The sequence below is a fragment of the Hydra viridissima genome, unplaced genomic scaffold, assembly GCF_058129835.1.
Source record: "Hydra viridissima isolate aposymbiotic clone 2 unplaced genomic scaffold, HvirCarnegie_v1 scaffold_7, whole genome shotgun sequence".
Classification (NCBI taxonomy): Eukaryota; Metazoa; Cnidaria; class Hydrozoa; order Anthoathecata; family Hydridae; genus Hydra; species Hydra viridissima.
Window position 1 is genome coordinate 11,672,965 of NW_028324306.1, and position 24,250 is coordinate 11,697,214.

The window sequence follows — 24,250 nt, forward strand, 5'->3', positions numbered from 1 at the left end:
GTAATAAAGTTTTATAAAGCTACGTCCGAAACAATGGCAGTTACTTTAAAAGTATTCAAAAATCAATTTTGTTTAGAGAATAAATGATTTGATTTTATCAAAGAATTGATAACATGTCACCTTGTTAAAACCAGAAAAAATTATAATGAGTCCCAAAATGAGTAGGTAAATTTAACTTCAAAGAAATATTCCTTTTTTAAGCAAAAATTTGAAATGAACAGTTCTAGAGCCCCAATTAAGCTCTAATTTGGGAAAGTAGTAAATGTTATTCACAAATACGGAATCCGAATTGATTTATTTGAATTGTAAACTCGACGAAGGTAGGTCTAATTAGTTCGTTCGGTTTCAATAAATAAATAATAAAAAATGGTTTTAATTTCTGGTTTTCTTTCAATTGCTACAAATCGTTCTTTGACTGAGACCATACTTTGTAGCAGCTTACTCCTTATCAGTTTTTTGAACTTTACATTCTCAAGACATTTGGAAAAGTCCTCCTCTGTGCGTACCCCACTTTCTACCAAAAAAGTACTTTATTTACTAAGTTTGGTTAAACAATTTAAGCCAATCACTAAACATTGAATTCATTTGTTTTCTGCTGCACAAATAAAATATGCAAGGAAATAATATATATTGTTTTGCGGGAAATCAAGTCAAAACTGTTCCACACGATTTTCGCCATCAGATTGTAAATCAGCATCGAACTATCGGGTTACATGCTGAAAAATGTAGTTTGCATTTTTTAATTGATAGAGGATGCAACATATTTGACAATATGTTGTGTGCGTGAGTGTGTATGTGTGTGTCTGTGTATGTATGTTTGTGCTTGTTTGTGTGTATGTATGTGCGTTAGAGCGTCCCAGCCGCCCCACAAAACTCAAAATTTGTTCGTGGATAGCTGTTCAAGTTTTTGGTAAGGCGTTTGGGCCTAAAAACAACAGCTACTAATTTCTTTCTGCGATCTGATCACATACGAGTTAGCACAAGCGACATAAAGTTTGATACTGTGAAAAATATACATTTCGATCATTATGTCTAGTTTCCATTAAAAAAATATACATTTTTTAAAATGGAAAATAGACATAATGATCGATATATAAAAATGATATTAGGGACCACTCCTGGTATCAACGACAAGGAAATCAAGGGACATAAACTACTAACAAAAAAGCAAGTAATTCTTTGCCTGCTTGCAAACCTTAAGGGTTTAAGTTTTAATGATGCATTATCTCTTACAATTGATAATGTCCTGAAGCATTATTTGAAGTCAAATATCCCTCCATTAAGTGGAAGAAACAACATTGGCAAAATAATTAAAGAAGAATATAATGAATTTATGAAGTTAATGAAATACAATGAAAATCGAAGACATTTGGATAACCCAGGAATCAAGAAATTTATGTCAACATTAGATGCTACCATGAAATTTTATAAGAAATCTGTTCTCCAAGATATGGAACTTCAAAAACGACATAAAACAACAAAGGAAAAAGAATCCATCGATGCAGACATTGCTTTCCTGCAAAGCATGATAATTGATAGGAAAGCATCTTATTCAGGAATTGACAAAGCCCATTCAAAAGTTGTTGAGAAAAGGCAGAAAAGAACCTATGATAAAGCTTTTCCCAAAAGAGACCATTCAATAATGCTCAAAGAAACTGATGAGTTTGAGTTAATCAGTAGTTCTTGTGATGAATCGGTTGGGGGGACTGCTGGACCCAGCTCGGCCTGCTCTGAAATTGAACAGCGACACAAAAGGCAAATTAAATCTGGTGAACACATTTTTGTCCCACATGATATTCTCAAGAATTCAAATGTTATTGCCTGGAGTGTGAGGAATAACATCATTGTAAAAAAAGATTTTTTTAATTGATTAAATAGACTTGCTTTAATCTGGCTTTATTAACTGGTGGAAGTTATAAGTAGTGGCTCTTGCCACTACTTACAACTTTCACCAGTTAACAAAGCAAACTTTTACTATCCTGAACTTCCTAGAGCAACTGAAAAGGAACAAGAAAGCTTAAAAAATTGCTTCCATCAATTCCTAGCATTAAATTTCACTCGAGGGGATTACCAAGAACTTATTGAACTCAGCCTGTTATTAATTACAAAAGTCATTGAGCATTTTCCCAATTCAGAAGTTGCAACCAAAAATCAAATCAAGAAATTAGAACATTTCTGTGTGTTTGCAGTAAGTGTCTACGTGCAATGGTGGATTAATTGCCCACTTGCAACTGATGCCCCAGTCAACGATTTGATTTTAGTCAAGAAACTGAAACAGTTTGCATACCATGATTCTATAACTGCTGGCAAGGGAATAAAAGCTCTTAGCAGACATAGTTGGTATATGAATGAAGAGCTTGTTCCATTGGCACTTTTCTCACAAATGGTATCTGACAAAGACAAAGAGAGTATGAGGCTCCGGCTCCTCCAATTTGAAAGTGCTGGATGTACTACAGATCGTGTTGGAGCATCCTTCGGAAAGCCTAAACTTAAACCAATTTCAGAGGAGATTAAGTCACTGAGAGATTTAATTGACCCTTGATCAATGAGGTTTTTCCATATTGTGAATGCTCCTTATGAGTTTCTTCAAACACCAGCCAATGAATGGACAAAACTGAACGACTTTCTTGAACTGAAGACAATTGTTCAAAGTCTTCAAGTAGTCAACGAAGCTGCTGAAAGAGGAGTAAAGCTATGATAAAGAGTAAAGCTATGATAAAGAGGAGTAAAGTCATGATTTCTTGGGTATAACAATGGACGAAGAAAGGTTTCAAGATGTACTCCAAGTAGTGGAAAATTCGCGAAAAAAAGTTCCAGATCAGCGGAAACTATCATCTTGTTCTCAAGAGAAGTCGCAGTTCCTAGCACTGGATGATGATTGATGATTAAATTGATAAATGAGGTTTCGATTTTTATAATAAACAATGAACATTGTATTGTATTACATCATTCAATGGAAAATATTGCGTTTTTCATCCTTTAATTTGTATTTTAGTCTAAAAAGATGAAAATTCAATAATATAACGTAATCTTCAATTTGATTATTGTGCTGGCTAAATTTTTTGAAAATCATAAAAACACATATATTTCCGGTGTATATATGATGAAACACAGTTGCAAAATTTTGAACAGCGACTTTGCAAAAAGTTGGGGCGGCTGGGACGCCCTAATGTGCGTATGTCTATGATTATGATAGTAGAGTCTGAATTAAAGAAAGTTAGTTTGGGCTGTTAATTACTTAATTTGCCTCTTGGATGATTCTTTGGGACTATGGAAAATTATAAGAGGAAGTTATGGCACAACTGATTTAGGGGAGAAGTATACGATGGATAATATAATCTTTAAATGTATTAAAGATTATATTTAATGGAGATTTAAAAGGCTTTCTAAAAGTACCTTCGTATAATTTTTGAAGCATGTTTATTAACGGCGAAGTTTGTTACTTTTGCTTTCGTTGCCAAGAATCACGTTAACAGTTCATAAAATTACAGCACTCAATGTGAAATAAATTGAAGTACAAAGCAAATCTTGTAATAGAATTGGACTATGAAAAGTTAATTTCAAAAAGAAACAACAGCTTAGGCAACATCTTCTAACTTTTTAATATTCAATTTTCCTGATTGCATGTAAATCCATCTCTGGACCCATCATGCATGCAAAAGGAGCTTATAAAAACAAATAAATGTAAAAAGCACTAAAAAACTCAGCAAAAAATAACACGTGACATGTCGCTAGCAGAAATAAGATTTCAATTGATCTATAAACTAAGAAGGCAAAGTGCAAGGTTACAAATTGCTTTGACTAAGAAGGTATAATGATAGACGCTGGGTCTTCTAAAATAAAAATTTAAACAGATTCATCTAAGTAAATGAGTGTCAGCTGGCAAAAATACTTTTTAGTCATGACTATAATTGCCTTTGCATTATTATGAGACAATATTCTTAGTATCATGTCCAGAGAACAGTTACATTCTTCTTAAGAAAGTGTTGTAAAAAGAGTTGTTTAATTCTGAATCTTAGAGAGATATTGGTGAGCCAAAAGTCCAAAAGCTATACAAAGATTTGAATACTCTAAATCTGACATCATTCATAAGAAAAATGGTTAGTTTTTGAGAACCTTAAGTTTACGAAAAATCATCTTGAATGCCGTAAGTTAGCTCTAAGAACTGGGGAAAATTTACTTCGTACAAATTTAATGACTTACAGACTATATGAACTGAATGATCCTGCCGTAAGAGCTCTATGATTTAATTAATTTTACTCGAAATTAATGATGATGATGATGATGATGATGATGATGATGATGATGATGATGATGATGATGATGATGATGATGATGATGATGATGATGATGATGATGATGATGATGATCCTGCCGATAGACCTCTAAGACTTACTTAAGAAAATGAAGTGTTGAAGCAAAACATAGCTTTTTCAAGAGCGGAGCAAAAGATTTAATCAGCACCAAAAAAAAGTTTATAAACTTTTAAAACTACATTCTACTTAACATATTGTCTCGATAAGTGATTGATTATACTTTAAAAAATTTTCAGATTCTTTATTTGATATTCGAATCTCATGTTAACTATTTCAACGAAAACAACGAAACAATGTGACAACGAAAATTTATTAAATAAAATGTGGACATTCTCTGCCTGTTTTTTATCACTGCTGCTTATTTTAAAGATAATGCTATGATTATTTTTGCGCTAATATTGCGAAAATCGAAGAAAAAATTGCGGAGCTAAGATGAGATTATGCAAAATAAAAACTCTGAAGCACTGATCTCAAAATATAACTGGATAGCTATTCTATTGCTTTTTTTTTTTCAAAAAAAGTTGAAGTCAAATTGATCTCTTAAGTTGGCGGCGATCAGAGCTCTTGGCGGTACATTTTATAAGGCTTTACAGAAATACAATTATCATTTTAGACCTAATGACTATGTTTCTTTGGTTTAAAACGACAACTTACACAAATACTTTTTTTTTCACTACTATTAAACAAAATAAATTTCAACTAGCTAAAATTAAAATTTATACTTAGTTTTACTGAGAATTTGTATTTTATTTTATCATATTTATTCAAAAAAACGAAAAATAGAAAAGTTAATATACAACAAGTTATTGTAAGAATATGTTTTGTTAAACAAAATAATGTATTTGCATTTGAAATTTAAGTATGTAATATTCTCTTATTTTTAAGGAAAAAAATGTTATAATAAACAAAAAATAGATTTTTATTTGAAGCTTAAAATAAAAGTTTACTATCAGTTTTTTAATTTTAGTAAAATAAGTGTTCATTAATTCCGAGAGGCCAAAACTTGCTTCAAACATTCGGCGTATACGCTATCCAGTTATACTTTGAGATCGGTATTCTGATGTCTGATAATAACAATTAATAAAGACTAGTGAGGGGGTAGTAAAAATTGATTTTTAAAAGATTTTAAAATTTTTATTTATGTACTCACAACGTATCAGAAATTAAATGGCGACCTCCTAAAATCAAAAGCTTTGCGAAAATGACGGGTGCTAATAAATATAATTCATTTTACTGTGATTTCTTTTTTTTTGATTTTATTTATTCACTTGTTTTTTTAAAAAGTCTTTTTTTTTGTTATTTTTGTTATTTTCCTTCTTTTGTTCTTTTCGTTTTTTTTGTTAATTTTGTTTTTGTCGAAAACCAAACAAACCAAATGCAATAATTGGTGTTGATTTTTATCAAGCAAACAAATCCGAAAATTCGATATCCTTAGTATTGTAACTTTCCATATGTTTTTATCTTATTGACTTAGTAGGAATACGTCGTATGCAATTTGATATATTGCTGGTAAGGCGCTGTGGTGAAATGCGAAGGCAGTCTCGGCATTTTACTGTTACAGTTTCATCCAACTCTATTTTTTTGCAATCAAATTGTTATTAGTTTATTTCGCGTTTTTCAGTATTTTAGAGCTGAAAAAACTTTTCAGGCTTATTTTTTAAAAGCCATTTCTTTGAAACCCGAGGTTGACTCAAACATTTGTTATTTGCGACCTGATAATTGTTTTTATAGCAACGTACGTCACACCTTTCTACAAATCTTGTAAATTTTTTTTGATTGGAGTTTAGACGCCAACTGTGATGTGGTTGCTTTTCATAGTTTTTCTAATACCCGCAGCAAATTTGTCTGGTAAGTAAGTTTATAGGCATTTTTAAAGGATTTTTACAGGTATTTTCAATTTTCTATACGTTAATTTTGATATTTTCCTTATTATTTAACGTTAATTAAATTAGAAAGTGATGTTACGTTTTCGAACGATTCACATTTTAGATGTTAAAGAATATGATATTCTAATCAGTGGAAACTTTTTGGTTCACATGCCGAGTCTAAATAGCGCGACATGCTCACGTGTTAACTTAGATATTGGACTACCGTTTATGGAAGCAATGATTTACGTTATTGAGAGTACTAGAAACATTTCAAACTTTCTTCCGAACGGATTTAAATTTAACTACATAATTAGTGATTTATGCAAGGACAGAAGAAGTGTTTACACTTCGATCATTGAGGGAAGGGCAGTTGTTGCCATTGGAGCTTATAGTTCTACAGCAACAGAGTTTTGGTCTAAATTTCTTTGGGTGTGGAACAAATGCTTAATAAGCTACGGGGCAACCAGCAAAATATTTGCAAACAGAAAAAAATATCTTTCAATGTTTACAACCTTACCGTTCGACAATTGGTCTTCTTTAGCACTGATAGAATTATCTCGAAAGTATAAATGGACTTATGTCGGCATCATATCCACGTATAATGAAGACGGAAAATCTATGACGTATGAATACCAGGAACTCATGAAAAAAAACGAAATGTGTGTTGCGTTCTCGAAAACTATTAGCAAAGATGCAAAGCAAGAGGAGTTTTACGTATTAATTAACGAATTAAAAAATTACTTAAACAAAGAACAAAAAGCTACTACAGTTTTTCTTTTCCTCACTTACGAAGCATGCCAACGTCTTTTTGAAGCTTTTGTGAAATACTCTTATAATATCAGCACTTATCAGTTTGTCATCGGTACACAGTGTGGAACAATGGTACATATACCGAAAGCAATACAGAGTCTATTTGCTGGTTTAATAACTTTGCAAGTTGCTAATCCATTCCCTGCTGCTTTTGAGCAGTATTTTAGCCAGTTAAATCCAATTAAAAAAATTGGAGCGGCAAACGAAGATTATTTCCGTGAATACTGGGAAGCATTACATAAATGCTCATTGAATGACTCAAAATCTGACTGTGCGAATCGAAGTCACATTGGCTATAATCGATATATGCCAGTTAGACCTGTTATTAAAGCAAGTTATACTGCTGTCTACGCGATCAGAGATTGGCTATACTTTAACTGCAATACTACGTGCAAGCAATCGTGTGAGAAACTATGTAGGCCCCCAGATATAAAAGACTTGTACAACTACATTCCGATTGCAGAAGATGAATCTGGCAAACGTTTTCTTAACGATCCTGAAGAGTTTGAAAACTACGATTTTTTTCAATATAAGCGGAATGAAAATGGCAATTTTGAGTTTCAACTCGTTGGAGAATGGAACTTTACTTTATATAAAAAAACAAATAATACAGCAGGCTTAATAATCAACGAGACAGCAATTGTACCACCAACTTCGTCAGTCTGCAGCCAAGCTTGTGCTATAAATCAAATACAAATAGTAATTTCTGGATGTTGTTGGCGTTGCGAACAATGCGACGATTCAAACAAATATGTTGAAAATAATTCTTGCAAAGTTTGTCCGTTCGGTTATAAGCCAACTATTTCCCAAGATGGTTGTTTTAAATTGCCCGTATTTTTTATTCATCCTTTGTCGACTTTGTCTCATATAGTCACGGTAACATCCGTCCTCGCCACAGCCTGCTCAATTATTATAATGTTTATTTACATAAAAAACAAATCTGCACCTATTATAAAAGCTAGCAGCTTTGAACTAGCAATTTGTTCACTTGTAGGTGTGATGCTAATGCTCATAACCCCAGTATTGTTTATACAAACTCCAACTGAAACGTACTTATGTCATGTTCAAAAAATAATGTTCGGATTGTCTCTCACTTTATGCTATTCCCCTCTAGTTTTGAAAACAAATCGTGTCTATCGCATTTTTACAAGTTCATCAAAGTTTAAGTTGCGAAGCTTGATGCTTGTCTCAATGAGGTCTCAATTTATGCTTATACTTGGGATGGTCGGAATACAAATGGTAATGGCGATATTTTGGATTATCAATGACGTACCTACAGTAATCCAAACTTATGACAACAACTCAGGTCAGAAATTTATATACAGTTTTTGTCATGATTTTCAATATTGAAAAAAAAATCACTTAAAATTGAGATTTAAAATAACTGGATTAGTTTAGCTTTTTTTTATTAATCAACTGATTCGTTTTCTCCATCAAATCCGTAAATCTTAAAGTTTTACTCTTTGGTAAAAAAACAATAAAAAATTTTAATCAACTATCAAATGGACGAGTCTATATTCATATTAGAAATCCCCAAGATGTGTTCATGCTAATGTCTTTTTTTTTTTACTTTAGTATTTTAATAATTTTATCTAGGCATTCAATCCTGTAAAACAACAAGAGAGAGTATGACACTGAACACACTTTTTCCCGCTGTTTTAATAATATCGAGTGCAATATACGCTTTTAAAACGCGACATCTTCCCGAAACGTATTCAGAAATCAAGAGCATCGGCATTTCTATGTATCTTACTCTGTTCATCGTCACAATTTGCTTAGCATTAACCATGCTGTTGGATATGAAAGGCTTTACTGGTACTTACATCCTGTGCTTCACATTTCAAGCTTCGGCTATAGTTGCATTAATAGGTCAGTACGCTATGAAGATTATTATCTTGTATTGGAAAAAGAACGAGGATTTAAGTACGGTAAACACATACCCGTCCACTTTTAACTACATTACAAGTCCAACCTTCTCCCGATTGGCAATGATGGGGAGAGAAAACAGCACTTTTACGGTTGATACTCTTGACCCAATAATATTTCGAAATAATCACGCTGAATCAACTCACCATTGAAAAAAAAAATTAAACGAGGATTTTGGTTTAGAAAGTAACATTAATTAAATTATTTATAACTTAAAGAAATAGAAATGGAAAACTTTTGGTTTTATCTTAAATAAGAAAAATTTTGAAGCATAAAGTGTGAAAAAGAGGAAGCTTCCAAGCTTCTATGAATCTTTATTTAAATAACCATGCAGTAATATGTATTTGACTTCCACTTCCCCCTCTCGAGCGGAATGCTTTATACCACGCTCTTCCTTTTCCTAAATTTGCTTTGGGGTTCATATTATAAAATACTGGTGTTTCAACAAAATTTAACTAGTTTGTTTTGTTGTATTAAAGGTTCATAAGTATTACATTGGCTCGCTTATGTCTAAAAAGACAAGTCAATAAGATTATCATAATTAATTGTTCTGACACAGGCTTCAACAATTTCTGTTGAAAGCATAGCAAAGGAAGCTTTTTTCTTGCATTAGTGTTGAAGCTTTTAGATTACTTCTCTCACTGACACTTCTGCAACAGAAATGTCTTCTTCTTGGTCTTTAAAAGAGATTCATGACTAAAAGTTTTAATAGACCTAATTTATTTTTAAGATGAGAAAAATTTCCACTGAAAGGTAAGCCTTGCACTTCTTCAAAGCCTCTCAGAGTTTGATTTCTTTCTTATGAACGTTTATTAATGTCAATGAAATACTCCAACACATTTCTTCTTTTTAAAAAGTTACAAATCATCTGTAATCCGAATGAATATCGCCTATTCATAGAAATTTCATCAAGGAGTCTCAAATACGGGCAGCTTTATAACGGGAAGAATAAAATGTTGTTTTCTGTGGCTAATTCAGTGCATCTGTTAGAGGATTATAGCAATGTCAAAATAAGCTAAATGCCTCGGAGTATGACAGCGTAACTGGAAAGTCATTTGAGTTTTCTGAATAATGTCTTCCTGATGTCCACCTTCGAGGTGGGTTCATGAAGTTTCCTTTTTTTCTTATCTGCAGGAAAATACACAGTCATTAGTTTTGTTGTCGTGTTGTTGAATTATAGTCCGGTATGAAAGAAAGCCATTTGATCTAGTATAAATGAAAGTCATTTGGTCTGGTACGAATGAAAGTTATGGAAACAAAGTAGCTCTGAGGTGTATACTGGCTTAAATAAGCCGCTTTTGTTATTAAAATGACAACTGCCGAGCCTACATTAGATAAAGATTTTTGTTTTAAAATTTTTGCAATAATTCTTTATAAAAAAATCTTTGGCGAAGAATTCAGCCAATACTTTTTTTCTCGCATCTTCGAATAAAATAACATCTTAAAAGTATTGGCAATAACAGCTGTTACGTATTCTAATCTTGTTGCATTAAATGCAGCAGTAAAGCCAAGATTTAAAGAAGAAACGAAGCGACACTACCAAGACGTCAATTTTCCTGTCGCCTTCCGCGACAGCAAAATGACGCGACAGCACAAACCACTTTTAAGCATAGTACTCTACATAATTTAACAGATGTGAAAATAAAAAGTAAAAAAAAATTAAATCACAATTTCGGAATAAAAACGCCCTCTTATCATAAACCGATTTAATTCATTTTCCAATAAATCAGTTTATGCCATATATTGAAAAAAGTTATTGAAATGCGGACAGAAAAGTAACAGTGTTAAACGTTTAAGACTTGATAGCGAAACTTTTTTCTTGATGACGAAACAGTTTTTCTTTCATAACTTTTATGATTTTGTTTTTCTGTTGACTTTTCTTCACCTGTCTCTTTTTTGAGCAGATTTATCAAATTGATTTATTATTTATTGAAGCAGCAGCGACTAAAAATAAACAAGAGTTGAAATTTTTGAATTTTCCGCTCAACCTTAAAATGTATGTCACAAGAAGTTGCATCGGTTTTCATGAAATAAAAATATTTGATTAGAGCAAGGTACTTTAGGGAGACGTTCAGATTGTTTTTGTTTTAACAATCTCCCGATCTGCAAATCCCTTTTTTATAATATCTGATATCTCCACTAGGCACTGGTATTGATTTGCTTGAAATCCAATATCTGGTTGCAGCTATGCTTTTTCGTGAATCAGTAAGAAAGCTACTACCATCATTACTCAGTGATTTTGAACGGAGAAAAATATCATCAATCAATAAATCAAATTCAACCCTATAGACCTAATGTCATTTTTCTTGCTCAAAGTCTAAATTTTATTATTTCTGTTATTCTTGCAGACCGGTGTAGCAAAAGTTAATATTTGGTGTTGTGTCTATTACTATGAAGCTGCATTTTAGATTAAGTTTTTTATGGTTCAATGCCAAAGAAAATTCTTCAAAAAATCATGCTTATCCTAAAAATACAAAAAATCCTTCAAATGTTTTTGCAAGACAACGATCCGAGGCACAAGAACAGAACTTTTTGAATTTTTAGTGTTATTTAAGAAGTATTTAATGACTGATATTTTTTTAAACAATTTATATTTATGAGCTTGAGAACAAAATAATAAGAAAGTTTACTTAAATTAAAGGAAATATTTTAACAATTTATTGCATTTTACGCCCGATTAAATTTTACAAACCTTGAGAGGTAAACAGAATGTTGCTGAGTTAGTATTTTTCTTGAAATATAAAATGTGTAACTTGGTCAAACGAGCACAACAAATTTTATGCTTACTTAAAGACTGAAGTTAATGAACAACTCTTAATATTATGTTGCTTGATTTGAAAGTTTTTTGTACAGAGTTTTATCTTTGTTAATACCTTTAAATTATTCCAGCTGTTGAATAAAAGGAAACTGTTAACTATAAACTTATAGTTGTTTTGGAACATCTGTACTAAGAAATCGTAGGTCTCGGTAGTTTAGGAAGTGTCGTTAAGTCTCGATTAATCTGATGATTTGTAAAATTTTGTAACAAAAAACACAGGTTTTGAAAATATTGAAAAATTTTAAGGTTTCATTTCATTATTGAATTATATAATATCTTTTTATTCAAATATAGTTTTAATCAAATATATTTTTATCTAAATATATTTTTGTTAAAATATATTTTTGGAAATTGAAATTAGCATATCACGTTTTGCGGCCAGTCACACAATTTCAATGCGGCGTTGAATTTCAATCCTGCCGGACATGTTTTCACGTATTCGAAACCACCTGCACACTCAAAGAATAGAGTGCAATCAGAAGGATGAGGGTAGATTCCATCACTAAGCCCATTGCAAGACACTGAACCTGTAAAAAAAATATTGAAGAACTACTTTCGATTCCAATAACTTTTTCACCATTTTTGTAATGTTATAAAACGTTCTATTTATACTAGCATACTGTACGTACGCACGTGAAACGTACGTAGGTCTCTTATTTTTTATATATGCAAAAAAAAGAGCTGATGATTTTTTTGACTTAACGCATGCAAAGCTTTCATAGTCAAATAAAAAAATTGTAATGAATTTTAAATACAATAGAGAGATTCAAACCTTAGCAAGAAAAACAATAAAAAGACTCTAATCATTAAAGGGCTTACTCGGTCTTGTTGTAGGAAGACCGTTCGTAGTTTCCTGGCTTGGTGTAGCAACAGTAGAAGTTGAAAAAGTTACTGGCCCAGTATAAGGTGGCAAGGTAATAGGTTCTCCTGTTGGAATTGGCCCTATGTTGTTAAACATATTTCCAATATGTTCGCTGAAGCGTTTTCCGCTAATTACGTTGTTTTGGTCAAACGAAGCATCCCAAAACATAATTCCACCAAACAGAGGTTCGTCTTTGTATTTCTAATGAATTTGAAAAACAAAAAGGAGGAATTTTCAATCTGTTTACTGCTTCTTTTTTATATGTAATGTTATTTAGTTTACTCTGTATCATTGATTCAACACCTTACATTATAAATGACAGCTAGTTCCTGAGGAGTTCTGTAATGCTGAGGGTTTCCAGAAGCTCTAGTATTAGCCGGCACTCCAATGAAAATTTTAGGCCCGTTCGTTTTTCTAGAGTGCGTTAACCATTGCTTCATGTGTTCATCAAAAACTCGGGTGTTACCTGTGTGACACCAGTTATTGTAAAACTGAATGTAAATTTCGTCAACAAGCTCTGGTACGTCCCCAAGTACACGGCCTGGAGATGGTCCTAACAAACTTTGTAAAGATAGAAACGTAAGAATAATGACAATTTTTAGTATTTAGCGTTTTACTTACTTACTGAAAGTGGTCATTCCATTTAAAGTTAGCTCCTACATACACGTTGTATGTATCATAATTACACATTTATTTTTATCAAAACAAAGTTGAAGCTTTTTAATTTGTTTTCTGCATTTTGTCATTTTAAAATGTTAACATAGTTTATAAGCACTATACCTGTCTGGGTATGGACACTGCGGAGCTGCGCCAATAAGGATTTTTTCTGAACCAGTTTTCTCCAGTCTTCTCAGTTCCTTCACAAATGCAGTGTAATGAGGGTATCCTCCGTTTTCGATGTCAAGATCAACACCGTTCACTACGGCACTTAAAATATTCCACATCGTGTTTATTACTATTTATTATCGTGTTTATTACTATTTATCTTTGTTTTATAACTTTATTATTTAATCTTAATAATCTAGGTTTTTCTCAGATTAAACTGTAATTAAAAAAAATAGGTTAAAAATGGGAAATATAACTTTCTTATACCTTCCAAATGGTCTTAATGACTGTAAATCGGTTCCCTCAAGAAGTAAATGATAAACTCTATAGGCGAATAATTTTGCATCATTCTCGCTTCCAAATCCAGCGCGACCAACTGCCCCACCAAGTGACATTAGTACTTTTTTACCTCGTCGTTGGCATTCTTTGATTCCATCCTCAATAGCAGTACATCTAAACAATGTTTTATATCCAGGCGCTATGGGTGTTTCGCAATGAAAAGCAAAGTTAAACCCAGGCATTTTATCTAAAGAATTAAAACACGCAATAAGAATCACAACAAAATAATTATTGAAGGTTTCATTTTGAAATTTGAAGAAAAATGTTGAAAAAAAAATACCTGCAATTCTTTTATTTTTTATTTTTCGCGGATGGGAATTTTTCACATTATAAAATACCCCAAAAAAAACCTCGCGCGATTTATTTAAGCGAGAAGGGAGAAGTGCCTCCCATTTTTCGCCCTTTGCGAGCGCACATGACTGAATCCCTTATACAAGTTACACTATCTGTGCTGTGCATGCTGTTGTGTTGAAATTTCACTTTTAACGTTTCACAGATTATCTTTTGTACAAGATTAATAGCAAACGTTGAATTGCGATCATGTGTTTTGAAAGTTGCACTGTAGCCATGTGGTTAGAACTTTATGCTTTTATCATTTATTAGGGCTGTTTGGCAAAGGTTACGTGATGTTTGTCATAGGTTGCTATGGCTACATGAATGTCATAAATTAATACTGTCAAAATAAAATAAAAATTTTCAGAACATGGTCAAAAAAAAGCTGATTGAAGTAATTTGATAAATGCATTTAACTTATTAAACTGAATCGATATTTGTAAATCGGAGTTTTATTCAAAATTGTTTTCAGCATAAGCTTTTCATCTAACAAAAAAAACAAAAACTGTTTCCAAATTGTTAAATATCAAAAGAATTCAAATCTGTTTGTAAATAGTTAAAAAAGTATTTTTTACCCTTGTTTTTTTCGTCAAAAAAGACATTCAGAAATGACAAAACAATAATGTCATAGTTGTAATCTTGACAAAAATCTACGAGTTCTTTCTCCCAATATTGCCTTTCTTTTAACTGATTGTAGACCGCATTTTGCCCCCAATATGCTACAATCTTATGTCGCTGGCCTAAAAAAAAAAAAATTGATTAAGCAAATAGTACGAACTAAAAAAATACAGGAGAAAGATATGTGTGAGAAAGAGGTTAATTGTGAAAATGTCTGATGTTCTAGATTTCGGTAACATCGGATATTCTTTACTTACTAGCAGTTATACTTCCTGCCAAGACCGTCACAAGAATGCCCAATAAAGAGTACATTTTTATAGTAGTGTCATTTCTTGTTCGGATCTTTTTATATGGTATCAATCTTTAAAGACTGGTGCTTAGTATGTTGGAACTATTTGAACATACGTATAAGCTTTGCACAGTTGATGAAATTTGTTATTACAAACGTCAGTGTAATAACAAACGGCAATACAAATACACATTTGTACATATTAGTTTATTTCTTAATGTTAAATGCAAGTTTTATAATTGAATTAAACATCAATTAATTTTCATTTATTATAAAGCTAACTTAATTGTGTAATTCTAAATACAATTCTAAATATAAAAGAAAAGTACATTGCAAGCTCCCTCCCCTTCACCTCCCAAAAAAAGCTGCATAGTTTTTGTAAGAACAAGAGACTAGGGCTAGTTGGTCACAGTTTAAGTTTTGGAACCTTGTAAAGTTTTTGAGAAATGTTTTTTGAAAACACGAAACTACAGTTTTACAGTCTTTTCGGTGCGGCATCCCCAGATATTAAGGATTTGTACCTTTATTTTATTTGCTGAGCACAAGACAGCCAAAAAACAAAAAAAAAAAATGTGTTTACTAACCCTGTGATTGGGCAAGATACTTGTATCCGTTGGATAAGTTGGTTTGCACCATAAAAAAAGGCAAAGGGCACACCATCGAGGGTCAAACTTTATTGGAAATTATTGACCAGTTTAAGACGAAAGAATAATCTCAGTTCAACAGAAAATATTGCATTATTGTAAATGATATAAAAGTATGTGTGCAAAAAAGTATATATAATCGTTAAGATAATACTACTAAAGTTCATTTTCATAAGTACACTTGTCACATAAAAGCGCCTCTATTTGTCCAGGCCTTATGTCCAAAGTACCAGTTATAAAGTTCGCACTTTGAGTACATTAAATAGCAAGTAAATAGGAAAAAAAAAGCCAGGCTAGTTATGGTGCTTTATAGTGGAAAACTCCGAAATTAAATCGACTGTGAATACCTGCCCCAGTTGCGAACTAGTAACAATTTTTTCTTCTATTCAAAAGGTCCTATTAATTCTATTAAAATTTTTAGCTGTTACCATAACGACAGTATCGTAGCGAAGGAGTGTATTTGAACTTCTTTTAAATTTTCTAATTATTTTATTTCATTAAAAACTTTGTGATGGTTTAAGTTGCGTTGATGTAATTTAGTAAATACATCAAACTTCTTTAATACAACGAGCTGTAGTCGTGAGAAATATAAACAGAAGAAATAAGTATTCCAAGATAGCTTTCATTACAGATGCCAGAAACCCTGAGGAATACATAGCATTGTTGACAATTGTAATTCTAATTCTAATACGAGTTAGGAAACATCGATGCTAAGGTAAGTTTTTGAAAAAAAACTCTTTTCATTGTAAAAATTAAAATTGAAGTAATTGAAGTTTTGCAGCAAAATGACGTCACGAGGAAACCAACATGACAAGTAAACGAAGTAAAATCTGAAAAAAAAAAAAAAAAAAAAACTGCAACAAAGAAATTGTAAATTTTTTCAAACAGCAGGTTTCATGGTGCGATGATCAAAATTTATTGAATGATGAGTTTTGATTATGAGAACTCAATTAAAAAAAAAAAATCCTCTTTATAAGCAAAAAAAAAATGAAAGAAAAAAAAATGTTTTAAAAAATGAAACAAAATTGAGCTTTTGATTTAAGTTATAAAACGAAGAAAATTAAAAATAACCAATGAAGAAAGATGTTTGAAACTAAATTTCTGTAAACAATTGCTCCATAAGAAATGGGGCTGGGGGTGGGTGGGTAAGGGCTAAGTGCTCCACACCTAAATTATTTTTATAGACTGTAATGTGACCTTTTTTCGCATTTGAATAATTGTTTTGAAAAATTTCGGATAGAAAAAATCTGAATTAAAATCAAATATAAGTTTTGTACACAAGTTGAGTGAACATTATTTATGTGAAAAACTGTTTAAAATATTTTTATTATTATTTTTTTTTTTGCATAAAAATAACATTTTAAATTTTCATTCATCTGTTTGCTATAACAATTTTTATGCAAGAGAAAAAAAAAAGTCACATTTTTACGCATCGCACATTTCAAATTTTTTCAAAATAATTTAGAAGCAGCAGCCACATAACATATGCTATTATTATCGGCTCATGCTTTGGTAACGGGCTGCTTCCAGCCTACCATATGCTGTTTTGTCGATTCATGCTTTAAGTCGACAATAACAGCATATGGTAGGCTGGAAGCAGCACGTTACCACGGTAAAGGAACAAGAGCAAATACTCATTGACTCATAAAACGAATTAGCAAATTACAGATTGTTTTCAGATCGTTTTAAATCTTTTAAAATTGTTTCCTACAAAAACAAGCATAAACTCAAACGGTGTTCAGAATTACTAAAAAGTTCATTTTAGTTCTCGATTGCATCAGATAAGCCTTTTTCCGATTTTTGTTTAATGACACATGTTGTCTCCAACAGAATATCTGACTTAAAAAAAGCTTCTTGAATATTCGAAAAAATCCGTAAACTCTTAAATTTTAACGTATGCAATTATGACCAACCAGAATAAAGTCGACGCAAGGCTTTCACTTTCTTAATTTAGAACTCAGCTAAAACTAATGGAAAAGTTATTTGGTATGAGAAGACAAATATATGAATTATTATAATTTAAATGTAATAAAGTATTTTGGATCTTTTTTTTTTTTTTTTTTTTTTACTTTTTTGCAGTAAAAAGTATTTGTCTTATTGAAATTAATAACAATTTATGGAAGCAATTATTTTATTGTATAAATATTTCAAGAATGGCGTCGCAAGATGTCATACAATGCAACTGAAATAATAAGAGATGATCGAAGATAGCGCAGTGGTAACAAAGTTATTGCTTACTTTATCTTGAAATAGATGAAAAAAGTTATGAATGTTTAATTTCTAAAAGTCGAGAATAAATCAAACAGCATAAAAAATAAATGAAACAAAATAAATCATAGCGTCAAATTATCAAGAGAAAAGAAAAATATAGAAAACTTGGATCCCGTCTTTCTGATGAAACAATGTTTGTTTGAGAATTCCTTTCAGCAGATGCGAACGCAAATGCCGTTATTGAAATAAGCTTCCCCATCATTCGCTACTTCCTCGATATAAAAAGTTACCTTCTGTTTAGTATTTTATTAGTATAATTGGAGATGTTTGTGTTATCATCGGGGTGCCAATTAATAGAGTTAAGTGCGCAGCTCTCACCGAAGAGTAACTAGGTTTTTACTTAAACAATGAAATTTTAGTTTGAACTTAGTGCAACATTTGAAATAATCTTGAATCAGCAAGTCATGGATCATTTTCTCGTTTTTCTTTTTTTTTTGTCTTATTACTTCGGAAACACTCGAATGCTTACTGCTCTTTATTTGCGAGAAGAGGAGTACGAAGAAGGTATTTATCTATTTTAAATAGTTTTGATTATATTTGTATATTTTTAATAGTTTTGATATTTGTATATTTATCTATTTTGATAATAGTTTTGATTTGTGTATGGAGTTGTACTTATTACATTGAAACTTATAGCTGTATTTTTTAAAAAAATTTTGGGAGGCTAAAATTATTAAAAACTTTTAAAAATTTTTAAAAAACAGTCACGTAACATAAACTTTTCTGACTTTTACTTAATTTTCAAAATTTTTTAGACTTTTCTGCTAAAGGCACAGTTATGGATGAAATATTAAAGATAAACCAACGTAAGTTATCCATACGTATGATGATAATTATGAGTATTATGATGAACTTCTCTGCCTTTTTTTTTTCTTTTCAAGATTCAATATTATCCAAATTTTTAATACAGATTATGTTAAATGTTTTTTATTAGTCAACGGTCAGCACTTGCTAGAAGCTGATATTATGATCGAAAATGCTCCAGAAGTGATTCAATCTCAATACAATACTCCTCATAGCAAAATGATGAAAGACTCAAACAAACGTGGTTTGCGTCGTCAGTTAGAATACCTTTGGGTTGATCGAGTCGTTCCATACGAAATAACGCCTTTTCTGGGTAAATAAGTTGTTTCTATTTAATTAAGATTAATTAATTGATGTGTTAAATATTTCAATTGTGTACTTTTTAGAGGTCAGAGTTTTAGCGAGCCTAAATTGAAGCGTAAACCAAAATCGGCAATCAGCGCGATGAGCTCAACATGGCTCACTTATTTTGCAACTTTTTGTATTCGCCTCAGCTTGTTTATACTGGTGATGAAACTTTAACCTCTAGTTCTTATCACGTTTGAATTATTTCCCTGTTTTTGTTAACAGAATCTTCAAGAAAATTAATCGAAGATGCTATGAATGATATCGCAAGTAAATCGTGTATAAAATTTAAACCACATACTAATGAAAAAAATTGGATTCGGTTTAAAAATGCAGGCGGGTGAGTTTGATACTTGTTGGTTTTTTTAAAAATATTAACAGTAATTAATAACAACAAATAATAACAGTAACAAAATTTAAACAGTAAAATGAGAAAAAATGAATAGAAAAATATTTTGGAAAAACCGCCGAAAAAAAAGTTTTTTTTCAAACAAATGAATAATCTTGTCTATTTAGATGTTATTCTAGTATTGGACGTAGTTTTTGGCGACCAGGTCATCAAATTATTAGCTTGGGAAATCGATGCCTTATGAAAGGTACAATAACTCACGAAATTATGCACTCCTTAGGGTTTTGGCATGAGCAATCGAGGCCCGATCGAGATAAATACGTTGAAATATTTTGGGAGAATATTCAAGACGGTAAATAAACAGATTTCTACTTGTTTTGTAAGCTTTGTTCCAATAAATATTGATTTATAAATATGACATTATAAATATGACAAGTTATTTCTATAAATGAAGTTAATATAAGCCTCTTCCTCTTTTTTTATACCTATAAGAATGATTATTTAGGTGAAGAGCATAACTTCGCGAAATATGATCGAGGGGACATTTCGTCATTGAACAACGATTATGACACTGACTCCATTATGCATTACGGACGAACTTCATTCTCCAAAAACGGACAACCAACATTAGTTGCTATAGATGATAAAAACAAAGTGCTTGGCCAAAGAGAGTCTCTTTCAAAGGAAGACGTTGTTCAGTTAAATCAACTGTACAGGTGCCAGGGTAAAAGCGAAAAAAAAAACATTCTTGCACTTTTTATTTTCATACATTAGTTTAAATTTTAATTCTAGCTCTCAAACTTTTTTCAAATTTTTTGATAGACATAAGTGAAGTATATTCGTCATGGTCTGAATGGTCACCTTGCGACCCTGAAACCTTATGCAAAAAAAGAAGACAACGTTTTTGTTCTCACAAAATGAAAAAACTTTGTCCTAAAATCAACCAATTTGGAGTAGAGACGGAAATTGAAGATTGTTCTAAAGAACAATGTTTCAGTAAGAGTATTTTTTTTTGTTTGTTTACTTTGAAAATTGACAATAAAGTCAAATATAATTGTATTTTCAATGTTATAAACAAAAAGTGGCTTTTGGAGCTCATTGTCTTCTCGTAAATGTCGTTTAAATTTGAAGGTAAATACTGAAAAGAAGCTCAGCATTTAATATAGAAACGGAGTTGCGATGGTCACAAAAAATTCCGTCAATTTTATTTGAGTGTTTAAAATGACATTTCTTAAACAGTATGAATTTGTAGTAGTTCATTAAGCGTTAAAAGGGGTAACCATTAATTAGGAAAAAATATGAGTTCTAAGAATATTAGTGCAGCAGCAAAAGCTTGATGTAAACAAGTGATAACTGGAGTAGGTAAAGATCTAAATTGATTTTAAGAAACTTAAACTCAATTTAATTTCATTCTGCTGCACCCTATAAGTTTTAGCAGCCCTTATTCAGTCTTCTATGAACAAGAGGTTTTTAATTACGAAATAAAAACCCACATTTAACAGCATCTGTGTTAAAAAATGTAAACTTTTTTAAGCACTTGATAATTTAATATAAAAAAAAAATCGTTTTAGAACCACGTGATGGTCACTGGAACAAATGGGGAGCATGGAGTGAGTGTAGTAACTCGTGTGGAAACGGCTTTAAAGAAAGAAAACGTCTCTGCGACGATCCTTCTCCGAAGTACGGGGGTGGAAAATGTGTAGGATCTGAAACAGATGTCAATAGCTGTTTTTTAAAGCCATGTGGGCTAGGTAATAATAAAAAGTTAACTTTAATATAATAAGAGTAATAAATTAAAAAGGGCTGATATAAGTAACTATCAATTCTTTTATTTAAATAAATAAGATAAAACCTGCTTTTGAAGGGGAAGATGATTGTTTGTTTGACGAGCAAGAGTCTTGTTTTTGGAAAGATCAGTCTAACGAAGCCTATAGGTGGCAAAGAATTAAAGGTTCAACACCAAGCGGCAATACCGGACCTGATGGAGACCATACTTCCGGAAAAGGTATTCGTTTAATTGGTACAAAAATTTTGTTTCAAGTTATTTAAAATTTAACACAAGTTTTACTTCATAAAAACCAAATTATTTCAATAACTTTATGTTAATGAATCTACGTAATGTAACAGGCCACTACATGTATGCAGAAGCGTCTCCTCCTGCAAACGTTGGAATGACTGCGAACTTGGTAAGTAAAGTGTTCCCGGCAGTGTTTCAACGATGTATGAAGTTTTTTTACAACATGCATGGAATTGGTATTGGTGCCCTAAGAGTGTATTTACGTGAAGTTGGAAGTTTTGACAATATTTTGTTATGGGAAAAAATTGGTCCGCAGGGCATTGATTGGAACGAAGGAAATATCATTATAGGAAGCCAGCTGCCATATGAGGTAATGAACAACAAATCCTCAATGCTCTTGCTCAAAAATTCTCAGAACATTTATTGCTAATTTTTATAATAAATTAAAAGCTTAGTAGATTTGCTGTATTTTAAAGAGCTCTAGCCATAAGTGGTCATATGAACTAAGTTAAAACATCATCAGGCTTGCAGACTTTCGACTTTAACATGGTAAACAATCTTAAATTGTACGAAATTCCTCACTTTCAATTTTAATTTTATCTATAATATACAAACTTTTCTCTTTTTTTTGTAATGTTAAAAATATTTACGAGGTATAAATACCACGCATTTAATCGTCTCCAGTGCAACTCAATTTACTAGCGTTTTGTATCGTTGTAATTAACTAAACTGTGATCAAAATTACAAAAACTGATTTATTTAGAAAATTTTAAATACTAAATTTTACTTAAATATAACTTGATTCGTCATAACTAATCTTCTAATACTTAAACTCTCTAACAACCAGAGTCTTTAAAAAACATCATTACGAATGAACTATAATTCAAATAAAAAGATATTTTGGTCTGTTCAGATCATTTTTCAATCAGTTCGAGGAGAAAATTATCTCGGAGACGTCGGTTTGGACGACATCACCTTTCCTTGTGATAAAAGAGAAACTAACGGAGGAGTTGAGAAAAAACCAACAGTTGCTTCAACATCGTTGCCTGCTGTTCTTTCAACTTTAGGTATATTGAATTCATTTATATATAGTATTTAAGTGCAATTACTTTTGTCGGAATATGAATAATAAATAAATTTGCTTGCTTTTTTCGCTAGACACAATTTCGGCGAAATGCCAAATTCAGGCAAGGCCAATTGGTTGTTATGCAGAGGTTCCTGAGCAACCTGCCTTAAACCAACCAGTCAATGTCCAAAAGAATGAGAATCGTGTCACCTTCCCGTCATTGGAAAAATTTGATGAATCAATCGAAAGGTTTTTGTGAAAGTTTTGAAGTTTTTTTTGTTGACAGGTAAAAAAGTTGATAAAAGTGTTAAACTTGCTCAGTTATAAAATGCGAATTTAAATTTCAGTTTGTTCTGTGATTGCTTGGTTCGTGCTAAAGAGAAAAGCATACGGTATGTTGGCCTACAGAACATGATGGAATGCTGGGGCACATATGAAGATAATTATAGCAAATTCGGACCCAGCTCACTATGCGTAGATGAGAAGTTAAAGCCATGCTTTCACTCTAATACTAACAGCGTTTGCATCGGAAAGGCACGGACAAACTATGTTTACGAATTAAATTAAACGCAAACGATTGAAATATCAGGTGAAACGTAAATGGAACGTATCGATTTGAAAAGATTGAAACAGTTTAAAAAAACTTTTCCACTTTCATCGAAAAGCAACGACACATACAACATCTTATTACATCTTAAATATCATTTTACACAACACATTAGGAACAGCAAATAACAATTGTATAATATTATATATACATACAATTTTGTTATATTATATATACATTATATTATTATCATTCAGAATTGCAAGTTAAAAAATTAACAATTGTTTTCATTTATGCAATACGAGTTGAAAAGTAACCTATTGTAATCAGTAACTCAAGTTATGAAGTCTGAACCACTTTATTTTAAACTAATATTGACTCTTTTATATTACGAAGTTAATTATCGATTAAATATAAATCTTCTTTTTTAAAAAAAACCTAATAGTTATATTCAATGGCAACCGAAACAACTAATAGAATGTTGTTTTTTGCTGACGATAGATTTATCAACATCATTGGTTTTATGCTTTAGACGGTGTTCTCGTTTTCTTAAAAACCTCACGTTATTAATTATTAGGTTGGTCTTTAAATGACATAAAATTAATTCTTTGTGAACCTCAAAGTGATATTTAAATAACAAATTGTATCAGTTTTAACAAGAGTTTATGTTTAATAATGTTATTCTTTATGAATAATCTCAGTACACCAATAAGTTTGGGGAGGGCGGGGAGGGCAGAGCAATTTTATATTTTTACAAGTCTTTCTTTTAGTTTCATATTTGCAATCTTGTTATTTGTACTGTAATGAAGCCATATATTGCAAAGATGAAGTCACCAATTTTTCTCCTGATAAGTTTTACTTTCTGTTTTTTTATTCATTTTCTTTTCTATTTTACAAAACTATCCATAAATTTGGATCCTTACAGAAAAATTTACAAGTTCTAAACACAGGAAAAATATTGTCACTAGCTAAAAAATATAACCAAGCTACCGAATAGGCTATAATATATTTAAAATCAGACAATACTTTTATTAATCGATTGGAAATGGTTGAAGAGAAATTTCTTCTTAAATTAAGTTCGATAGTCAACAAATTTTTGAAAACAATTTGTTTCTTTAAATAATGGGATTATAAAAAAAAAACAACTCAATAGTATTGCAACTCTATTATTTTAACATGAAAGTTTAGTTTACTAAAGTTAAT

At 31.3% G+C, this 24,250-nt stretch overlaps 3 protein-coding genes across 5 annotated transcripts; 2 read left to right on the top strand and 1 right to left on the bottom strand.

Annotated features, from left to right (window-relative positions):
* The first annotated feature begins 5,765 nt into the window (after positions 1–5,765).
* On the top strand, positions 5,766–9,257 carry LOC145184209 (metabotropic glutamate receptor 3-like). Of its 2 annotated transcripts, none has more exons than XM_090093923.1 (4): positions 5,766–5,825; positions 6,104–6,164; positions 6,306–8,300; positions 8,591–9,257. In XM_090093923.1, the coding sequence occupies exons 1-4, from the start codon at positions 5,805–5,807 to the stop codon at positions 9,070–9,072; spliced, it is 2,559 nt and encodes an 852-aa protein (XP_089950049.1). In that variant the 5' UTR covers positions 5,766–5,804; the 3' UTR covers positions 9,073–9,257. The 2 variants fall into 2 exon arrangements, with proteins under 2 accessions (XP_089950049.1, XP_089950050.1); XM_090093924.1 differs by having other exon boundaries at positions 5,777–5,825; positions 6,048–6,164.
* Positions 9,258–11,958: 2,701 nt separating this feature from the next.
* LOC145184192 (uncharacterized) lies at positions 11,959–15,101 on the bottom strand. The gene is made up of 7 exons (XM_080059809.2): positions 14,973–15,101; positions 14,673–14,837; positions 13,693–13,951; positions 13,381–13,527; positions 12,909–13,161; positions 12,558–12,801; positions 11,959–12,265 (listed from the first exon to the last, which is right to left on the bottom strand). Exons 1-7 carry the CDS (start codon positions 15,025–15,027, stop codon positions 12,096–12,098), a joined length of 1,293 nt encoding a protein of 430 aa, XP_079915935.2. The 5' UTR covers positions 15,028–15,101; the 3' UTR covers positions 11,959–12,095.
* Positions 15,102–16,257: 1,156 nt separating this feature from the next.
* LOC145184947 (meprin A subunit beta-like) lies at positions 16,258–23,325 on the top strand. 2 transcript variants are annotated; one of them, XM_090093953.1, is made up of 13 exons: positions 16,258–16,363; positions 18,675–18,725; positions 18,854–19,036; positions 19,294–19,408; positions 19,585–19,769; positions 19,923–20,141; positions 20,240–20,413; positions 20,989–21,168; positions 21,282–21,422; positions 21,545–21,804; positions 22,348–22,501; positions 22,593–22,749; positions 22,848–23,321. In XM_090093953.1, the coding sequence occupies exons 2-13, from the start codon at positions 18,698–18,700 to the stop codon at positions 23,065–23,067; spliced, it is 2,016 nt and encodes a 671-aa protein (XP_089950079.1). In that variant the 5' UTR covers positions 16,258–16,363; positions 18,675–18,697; the 3' UTR covers positions 23,068–23,321. The 2 variants fall into 2 exon arrangements, with proteins under 2 accessions (XP_089950079.1, XP_089950078.1); XM_090093952.1 differs by lacking the exon at positions 16,258–16,363 and adding an exon at positions 18,167–18,423 and having other exon boundaries at positions 22,848–23,325.
* Positions 23,326–24,250: the final 925 nt, after the last annotated feature.

Excerpts from the sequence above, each read along its gene's own strand:
- LOC145184209 (XM_090093923.1), top strand. The coding sequence starts at position 5,805 with ATGCAATTTGATATATTGCTG. Across the intron at positions 5,826-6,103 it reads TGCAATTTGATATATTGCTG|ACGCCAACTGTGATGTGGTT; the intron begins GTAAGGCGCTGT and ends ATTGGAGTTTAG. Across the intron at positions 8,301-8,590 it reads AACTTATGACAACAACTCAG|GCATTCAATCCTGTAAAACA; the intron begins GTCAGAAATTTA and ends AATTTTATCTAG.
- LOC145184192 (XM_080059809.2), bottom strand. The coding sequence starts at position 15,027 with ATGTACTCTTTATTGGGCATTCTTGTGACGGTCTTGGCAGGAAGTATA. Across the intron at positions 14,838-14,972 it reads GGCAGGAAGTATAACTGCTA|GCCAGCGACATAAGATTGTA; the intron begins GTAAGTAAAGAA and ends TTTTTTTTTTAG. Across the intron at positions 13,952-14,672 it reads TTTTGACGAAAAAAACAAGG|ATAAAATGCCTGGGTTTAAC; the intron begins GTAAAAAATACT and ends TTAATTCTTTAG.
- LOC145184947 (XM_090093952.1), top strand. The coding sequence starts at position 18,324 with ATGGATCATTTTCTCGTTTTTCTTTTTTTTTTGTCTTATTACTTCGGA. Across the intron at positions 18,424-18,674 it reads AGAAGAGGAGTACGAAGAAG|ACTTTTCTGCTAAAGGCACA; the intron begins GTATTTATCTAT and ends AAAATTTTTTAG. Across the intron at positions 19,770-19,922 it reads TTGGGAGAATATTCAAGACG|GTGAAGAGCATAACTTCGCG; the intron begins GTAAATAAACAG and ends ATGATTATTTAG.